The 9,098-nt window shown below is 43.9% G+C and overlaps 1 protein-coding gene across 1 annotated transcript in view; it reads right to left on the reverse strand.

Moving 5' to 3' along the window:
- LOC116096638 (kinesin-like protein KIF14) overlaps positions 1-9,098 on the reverse strand; it is a 62,445-nt gene that overhangs the window by 31,105 nt on the left and 22,242 nt on the right. Inside the window, exons 14-17 of the mRNA XM_031378658.1 lie at positions 4,969-5,071; positions 3,403-3,563; positions 2,741-2,888; positions 2,091-2,243 (exon numbers count right to left, since the gene is read on the reverse strand). Of these exons, the coding sequence (XP_031234518.1) occupies positions 2,091-2,243; positions 2,741-2,888; positions 3,403-3,563; positions 4,969-5,071 (565 nt within the window). The remainder of the gene's footprint in view (positions 1-2,090; positions 2,244-2,740; positions 2,889-3,402; positions 3,564-4,968; positions 5,072-9,098) is intronic.

Consider the following 9,098-nt stretch of genomic DNA (forward strand, 5'->3'; position numbering starts at 1 on the left):
GGCCAGCCAAGAGCAGCAGGTTCTAGGCTCAGTGAAGCACCCTGTCTCAAAAAATAAGGTAGAGCAGACCCCAAGGAAGACTTCTAATGTCAACCTCTGGCCTCTACATAATTGCCCATGTGGGCAGGCATACCATGAATGTGCATGAGTACATACACATGCATATCATCCACCAAAAGATTGATCACTGTAACGCTAAGATGAAATTTCATCTTACCGGACTCATTTCATTAAGAACACAGGGTTAACATATTTTATTAAACATGAGGGTTTTTTTTTAAAGATTTATTCATTTTATGTGAGTACACTGTTGCTGTCTTCAGATACAGCAGAAGCGGGCATCGGATTCTGTTACAGATGGTTGTGAACCACAATCTATAACAGGAATTGAACTCAGGACCTTTGGAAGAGCAGTCAGTGCTCTTAACCACTGAGGCATCTCTCCAGTCAAACACAAAAGTTTTTTAAAAACTGACTCATAAACTTTCATAATGATTTTCCTCATAAAATCATTAGGGTTTTAAGAGTTTGTGTATTATTATCATGTCTGTATGATTGGGGGGGGCCTGGGGTGCACATGGCAAGTGCAGTTGTGGAGACTCAAAGACAACTGTGTAGAGCAGGTTCCCTCCTTCCACCTTTATGTGGGTTCCAGGACTCAAACTCAGGTCATGAGGCTTGGAAGGCAAGTCCTTTACCTGCTGAGCCATTTCACTGGCCCATCACAAGGAATTTTTGATGGCATAGATTAATATTTTTCTTCCCATTGCTAGTAAGTAAATATCTGCAGGGGTAAAAAGGGGTGGGGGGCACTGCTCAAGAAGGACAGTAATTAAGAACATTTGCTGACTCAAGTTAAAAGACATAAGCTAAAGCTGGGCGGTGATAAAGCATGCCTTTAATCCCAGCCCTTGAGACACAGAAGCAAGTGGATTTCTGAGTTCGAGGCCAGCTGGACTACAGAGTGAGATCTCTGATACAGAGAAACTCTGTCTCGAAAAACAAAAAAAAAAAACAAAAAACAAAACAAACAAAAAAAAGACATGAGCTAAGAAGTGCTCCCCAGGGTTTCAGTGGTCTGTTGCGCTCCTGAAGACTCCACTCAACTTTACTGGCAGTGTGCTCACACACTGTGTGCTCATAGCATGGTACACCATCAGGCTTTGAGTCACAGGGAGCATTTTCTTCCATGCCTGCCTCAGTCTTGCTCTTCCTCATCCCACAGACTTGGAAAAGACAGAGAGAAAATGAGGCTACTGTCTGAGACAACCCTTAGGATGAAGAGCCAGGAACGACTGGGCACTGCAGTGCACACCTTTAAACCAGCATAGGAGAGGCAGGAACAGACAAATCTCCACAGGTTTGAGACTGGCTTGGTCTGCATGTGTGTTCCAGACCATCTCTCCAGCCCCAGAACCTGCTTTTCTAACAGGTTTCTACAAGAAACCAATGTTTCTCATCCTGAGAACACACTCCAAGAACCACCAATGTGGAGCTGGAGAGGTGCCCTGGTGGTTAAGAGCATTGGTTGCTCTTCCGGCAGACCTAGGCTTGGCTCCCAGCACCCACATGGTGGCTCACAATCATCTGTAACTGCAGTTCCAGGGGACCTGATGCCCTCTTATGATGTCCTGTTAGGGCACCAAGACCCACATGATACGCGCGCGCGCGCACACACACACACACACACACACAAACACACACACACACACATACACACACGCACACACTCACACACAGGCAAAACATTCAGCTCTATCCCGAGTCCTAGGAAACCGCTTCTCTATCAGGATGTGACCTGATGTACAGGCCTTGCTTTTCTTCCTATTGCATTTGGATCCTGGTACCACTTCCTTATGTATCTAATTAGCATGACTGACGACACACAGTTGTAGACATGAGAAAAGAATAAACTAAAATGGAGCTAAGAAGAGGGCTATGTGCCTTCCAAAGTGTCCATGGGCTGTGGGCTGGTGCATGAGCAGAAGGTGAACAGAGGCGGGTGGCAGAGGGAGACTTCCCCACCTAGAGACCTTGTGGCTCTCTCATCAAGGGCAGCTCCCCTCACAATGGCAGAGACACAGATTTACCTGCTTTGTAGCCAGGGTCTCCATCTCCAGCCGCCGTTTGTTCACGTATACTTCCTGTTCAAGGTGCTGCTTCGCCCTTTCCAACTCCTCAATCTTGTGACTAGCTTTTTGGTTATTTATTTCCTCCAATCTCTTCCTTTGAGACTCTTCCCTCTTTATGAATTTATTAACAGTTAATAAGAATTAACGTGGGCAAAAATGCAAAGACATTTTCCAAAGACAGTGGCCCTAGTGTGTAAAAGTCCCCCTTGTAATGAATGTACAAGAACACAGCAAAGCTGTGGAGCACTCCACACCTCACACAAGTTACGGGATCCAACCAGACATGACCTACTATTAACTTGTTACCTGTAGCTCTAACCTTAGCATCAAACACTTCTCCAGCTCCAATCTAAAGGTTCTTCTCTGTTTCTTTTTTTGTTTTTTTGGATAGTGTCTTGCCTCATGTATCCTGGATTAGCCTTGAACTTAACTGAAGATGTACCTGAACTCTCAATCCTTCTGCCTCCACCACTAATTTCTGGGGTGTGCACCACCACAGCCAGTTTATAGACCACACTCAGGGGTGCACTCCACCAGCTAAGCTCCCTCCCGGAGACTGTAGCTCAGTCCCTCACCACCCTCAGAGGAAAGATGGAGAGCGCCCTCACCAGCTCCACCTCGAGGGCCTGGATTTTGCTCTCATACGCAGCTTTTTGGGAAGAAAGCTCTTGCCGGGCCATCTGCTCTGCAATTTGGATTCCTTGCATCATTTCTTCCTTCGCCTTCAGCTGCGCGGCTTTTATTTCTGCTTCAAGCCTACAAAGAACCAAAAATAGTTTTAGAACAGCGATTTTTTATTAAGATAATTTTTAATCCTAAAACTTAATTTCTGGTATTTTATCTATGGTATTTTTGGACTTTTCACTGGTTTTGAATATATTTTGTCCATACAAAGAAATAGAACAGGATGAAAATATGACTATGCCTAGCTTAGTTATTAATGCAGATGCCTGATTTTAAATTAATATGAAAAGCATATAAAGAAAATGTATGACAGTAAACATTTTAGTAACTACTATAGGTAACACAGTGAACCAATTCTATTTTAAGACACAATAGAGCCTTTTCTTTAGAGGGCATCCCAGGCTAGCCTTCAATACACTATGTACTAGAAGGTCCGCCGAAGCATCCCTTCTGCTCGTTTATTCAGCTCAGGGTCTCTGAACTGGGCTGTGTCCATGTGAGGCGAAGGGCTAGCCTCTGAAACAGTTCATTACAATGCATGCCTCTGCTCACACATACTCGTCAGTCAGTCAGTGGTGACACTTACCGAGAGCTCTGTGCTGTAAGTAACTCATTCTTGGCAAACTCAAAATCTTTTGGGCCTTCGCTTGTGAGATTATTTCTACTTGACAGGTTCTTTCCTTTCTGGACCTCAACTGGATGATTAAATCTAAAATAATGGTCTCCACCAAGAACCACGCGATCACCCTAAAACACACACACATACAAAAAACAGTGTATGATTTGAGGTGAGTCTAAATGAAAAAAATTACAAACTTTTCATAAAAAATCAAATAAAAAACATTAGAAATTTTGAGAAGACAATACTGACAATTCCTATATGAGATAGTTTTACATTTTTATTTATTTATTTGTTTGTTTATTTATTTATTTACTTTAGATATGAGTGCTCTGTTTTCATGCACACTGGGAGAGGGCATTGGATCCCATCACAGATGGTTGTGAGCCACCATGTGGTTGCTGGGAACTGGACTGAGTCCTCTGGAAGAGCAGTCCACGCTCTAACCTCTGAGCCATTTCCCCAGCCCATCAGATATAGTTTTAAATGCTTTCTCCTCCCTCTTACTCCCTGAACTTCGCAGTTCATGGTGACACAGTATTATTGATGATAGATATTAAACCATAGCAACTGTCACATTTGTTAAGTATTTTCCACAGGCCAAATACTGCTGAGTAATTCACATGTGCATGCATATCTGTGTATATATAATACAAGTCTCATTTATATCTTACAACAACTTATGAGCAACATATTATTCCAATGTTGGGAAAGAGGAAAGTAAGACACAGACTTTATTAATAAAGCAGACACCCACTTAATACTACTCTTTGCAAGCAATGGTGAAAAACTATGCGTGAATTATTTTTAGATTAATTCTCCACTACCCTTGGAAAGTCGGATTCATAGAAAATGACCACTATTCTGCGTTTGACTATAATAGTTTATGTCGGTTCTCCCGAGATACCTGTTAGTGGCCCTCTGAAAGTGTCCTAACCAGGTGGGCTTGTCCCATCATCTAGTTAAGTAAGTTGACAAAGGTGTCAGTGCAGGGGATGGACAGAGTGAGGATTTCAGTCTCTCGTGGCTTGATTCCTAAGCCCAGGGCTTCCCAGGACACCTGATGGTCAGTGGTGAGCCCCGTTCCTGGTTCTTACCATTATAACATCTCTCTCTCTCTCTCTCTCTCTCTCTCTCTCTCTCTCTCTCTCTCTCTCTCTTTCTCTCTCTCTCCTCTCTCTCTCTCTCTCTGTTTTTAGTTTTTTTTTTGTTTTTTTGTTTGTTTGTTTGTTTGTTTGTTTTTTCGAGACAGGGTTTCTCTGTGTAGTCCTGGCTGACCTAGAACTCACTCTGTAGACCAGGCTGGCCTCAAACTCAGAAATCCACCTGCCTCTGCCTCCCAAGTGCTGAGATTAAAGGCGTGTGCCACCACTGCCCAACTATAACATCTCTCTGAACAAAGGAAGACTATTAATTAATCAACTGAAATTTTGAAATGGTAAAGTTCTCAATTCAGGTCAGTGACTTGGGGGAGAAAATGCAAATGACAAACATAGATGACTCGCCAGCACCTAATAGCTCCTGCTGACTTACATGATGTAATACTGTGGGCTCTGAGATGTGCATCCCATTTACGTATATCTTTGCTTCTCCAGCTGGGACAATACTCACTGTTCCTCCAAAATTTCTGATAGTACTGTTAAAATAAAAAGTACATTGTTATAACTGTAAGGCATTTTTAAAAAGTAAGAACAGGTAAGAGGAATAAATCTGCTTAGATTATTCCTCTGATAGTAAGTTCATACCAACTTATAGCAACAATAATTTTAAATTAATATTTTCCCTTAAAATACACTTTGACATTTGATGAACAGCAACAATAACAATAAAAAAAACCCGGCACATCCAGCAATTGTATCTGCTGGCATGGAGGAAGTTTTTACTGTATTTTTTTATTAACTCCTGGAAAAACAAATCAGAATACTAAAACAAATGTTTCCTGAAAATGAAAAAAATATATACAGGAAAAAAAAGTTCAAGGGAAAAAACAATCAAATACTGACAGTGGATTCCTCCAAGAGAGCGTTTTTTATGTGCTTTTATTTTTCCAAGTTTCTGCTTTTGTAACTGATTGCACTGCTTGTCCTATAAATGGGCTTTCCTAATGGAAAACCGAGGCATTTCACAGAAAGGAGAAGCAGGGAGACAAGGCGAATCCTTAACCATCTAACCACACAGACCTTGGCTAGGAGATGTGAATAATCACTTACAAATGCCACACATGCGGAGGAGACTTTTATTCAGAAAATAGGAAACTTAAAAGGCTACCTAGACAGAAACAGAGAACTGCAGCAAAAGCCAAGTCCTAACTCTCGACCATTAGCATTGATTAGGCTTTGAGATTTGTAATTAGAGAGTAATAGCTCAGTTAAAGCACCCCAAAGTGAGCAAAACGGTTCACTGCTGGGCTGTGTCTCTCCCTCCAGAAGACTGGGGAAACCACGTAGATTTAAACGATTCCCCTCATCATCCTGCTCTCCCACATCCGTTTACTCTGCTGTCACAAGTCCACAGCCAGTATTCCGACCCCGTGTTTCAGTTTCAACCACCATCTCTTTCACAGGTGGCTGTGTCTCCATCTGAGACCTGCCTCACTGAGGCAACATCAGTACCTGCCCTTCTTCACCCAGTCCCTCCTTCCTTATCAGCCCCAACTTGCACAGGAGTCCTCTGGAAGGTTCTTCTCTGGGAATTCTGAGGTGGATTCCCCACTCCGAGCATGCAGGACTCAACTGAAGAATTCCCTCACTCATCACCCAGGAGCCAGATGGGTCAGCAGTGAAGACAGATGGGAAAGCAGCTCTCATGAGCATCATGGTCTAGAGAGTAAGGCACTGAAGCGTGTACTAAGTGGACCTGATAGAGTTCAAGGCAAGCAAGAGACTCCCTACCCCCACCAGACTCTTCATTCTTTGGTTTAGTTCTTTGTCACTGATGTAAATGATGCTGAACTTAGGTGATACACCAAACAGTTATTAGGACAGTAAAAGGGCATACCAAACCTATCTTCCCTACTAGATCAAAATACTCATTACAACCAGGTAGTGTTAGCGCATGCCTTTAATTCCAGCACTCGGGAGGCAGCGGCAGGCAGATCTCTCAGTTCAGGGCCAGCCTGGTCTACAGAGCAAGTTCTAGAACAGCCAGGGCTACAGAGAACCCTGGTCTTGAAAAGCCAACCAATCAACCAAACAAACAAACAAATGAACAACAAGTAACTTGAGAATAAGTATAAAGTCCAGGGAGAACTGACACAAGCATTGTTATCTGAGACTGAACCCAGGGTCATGTGCACGAATTCTATCATTGATTTATACCCTCAGTCCTCTTTTCTACCTTTTCTCCTGAGACAGAGTCTCACTAAGAGCTCAGGTTGGTCTTGAACTCATTCTGAAGCCCAGCCTCAGTCTCCTGAGAGAGTTATTAGTCTGTGCCATTGGGTCTAGATGAAACATTCCTTCTTAAACAAAACACAAAACTAACAATCATATAAAGGAAAAATGAATGCAAGGTCCTAAAATAAACAGGAATCTCATGTGGCTGAGAAACACTTAAATGTTCAACATCCTTAGCTATCAGGGAAATGCAAATCAAAAAGACTTTGAGATTCTACCTTACACCTGTCAGAATGGCTAACATCAGACCCACAAGTGACAGCTCATGCTGATGAGGATGTGGAGCAAGGGGAACATTCATTCCTCCACTGCTTGGGGGAGTGCAAACCTGAATTTGTGCAGTCCCTTTGGAAATCAATTACACAGTTTCTCAGAAAATTGGGAATCGATCAACCTCAGGACCCTTCTATACCACACCTGGGCATATACCCAAAGGATATTCCATCCTATTATAAGGACACTTGCTCGACTATATTCATAGCAGCTGTAATCCTAAAAGCCAGAAACTGGAAACAACCTAGATGTCAATCAACCAAAGAATGGGTAAAGAAAATATGGTCCATTTATACAATGGAATACTACTCATGAAATTTGCAGGCAAATGGATGGAACTAAAAAATTCATCCTGAGTGAGGTAACCCAGACCTGGAAAGACAAACATGGAATGTACTCACTCACTGAGAAGTGGATACTAGCTGTAAAGTAAAAGACAATCATGCCACAGTGCACAGACCCAGAGAGGCTCAGTAACAAGGAGGGCTTAAGGGGGGTGAAAGGATCTCCCTGGGGAAGCAAAGTAGATTCTGCAGGTGGTCTAGGGTGGGTGAGGCTGGGAACAGGGGGACGGGGTGGAAAAAATACTAGGAGAAATGACTGGAATTGGGGGACAATACAGGAGTGAGATGGAAACCTAGTGCAATGGAAACTACATGGAATCTACAAGTGTAATCCTAGCAGAGACTCCTAGTAATGGGGACAGGGAGCCTGAACTGGCCATCTTCTGTAAGCAGGCAAGGCCTCAAGTGGACACCAACACAGCCACGAAATCTTTAACCTAGAGACTGCCAGCCTGCAGAGGGTTGTGGAACCGGGCAGCCTAGCAGAACTGTCATCAAAGAAACCAGAGAGACTTCATCCAGCAACTGATGGGAGCAGATGCAGCATCCTGGGAGAGTTCCCAGGGCAAGCCCTGTTCCTGGGAGCCTAGAAAGGTGCTAAGTTCATCAAAACCCCGAGAAGATTCACTACTGAAATTAACGAGGAGTTCTTTAAGTCCTGTAAATAAGCAAGGATGCTGGGGGTCTGCAGCAATCTGACTTTAATTAGCAGCTGCTGAGCTACCTTTGCATCCTGGCTGCCTTGCGCCAAAGGACCATCAGTCTAAACCAGCCAGACTACATCCTTATGTTAGCAGCAGCCAACACGGCACTCCACAGACTATGATAAAACTACAGAATGACTACCCCTGACTGCCACAGCACCTTGTGGTGGATTGAATGAGGATGGTCCCTTATAGGTTCATTACGTCTGAACGTTTAGTTCCCAGCTGCTGGGCTGTTTAGGAAGAGGCGTGTCATTGGGAGTGGGCTTTGAGGATTCCCAAGGCTCAGTCTGGTTCCCTCTCTTGCTGCCTGCTGCCTGTGAATCAGAAGGTAAGCTCTTAGCTCCAGCTCCAGCACCATGCCTGCCTGCCTGCGTCATGCTCCTTGCCACGAAGGTCATAGGCTAACCCTTTAAAATTGTAATTGAGGGCCACCAGGCAATGGTAGCACACGCCTTTAATCCCAGCACTTGAAAGGCAGAGGCAGAGGCAGACGGATTTCTGAGTTCAAGGCCAGCCTGGTCTACAGAGTGAGCTCCAGGACAGCCAGGGCTACACAGAGAAACCCTGTCTCAAAAAACTAAAAAGAGGACTCAAGTGCTTACTTTTTCTGTTTGTTTGTTTGTTTTTTGAAACAAGGTTTCTCTGTATAGCCCTGGCTGTCCTGGAACTCACTCTGTAGACCAGGCTGGCCTAGAACTCTGAAATCTGCCTGCCTCTGCCTCCCAAGCACTGGGATTAAAGGCGTGCGCCACCACTGCCTGGCCAAAAGCTACTTGGTCATAGCATTTCACCACAGAAATAGAACAGTAACCAAGATACCCCTGAAGATGCAGCCTCAGCCAGGACTGGATCCATCTAGTTGTATAAGTCTTTGTGTTAGGAACTCTAGCAATCTTTTCCATCTAAGCCAGGAAGGAGCACTTCTGGTGACCTAGCAGAGCTGA

Source organism: Mastomys coucha, unplaced genomic scaffold, assembly GCF_008632895.1.
Source record: "Mastomys coucha isolate ucsf_1 unplaced genomic scaffold, UCSF_Mcou_1 pScaffold1, whole genome shotgun sequence".
In the NCBI taxonomy this organism is placed as follows: Eukaryota; Metazoa; Chordata; class Mammalia; order Rodentia; family Muridae; genus Mastomys; species Mastomys coucha.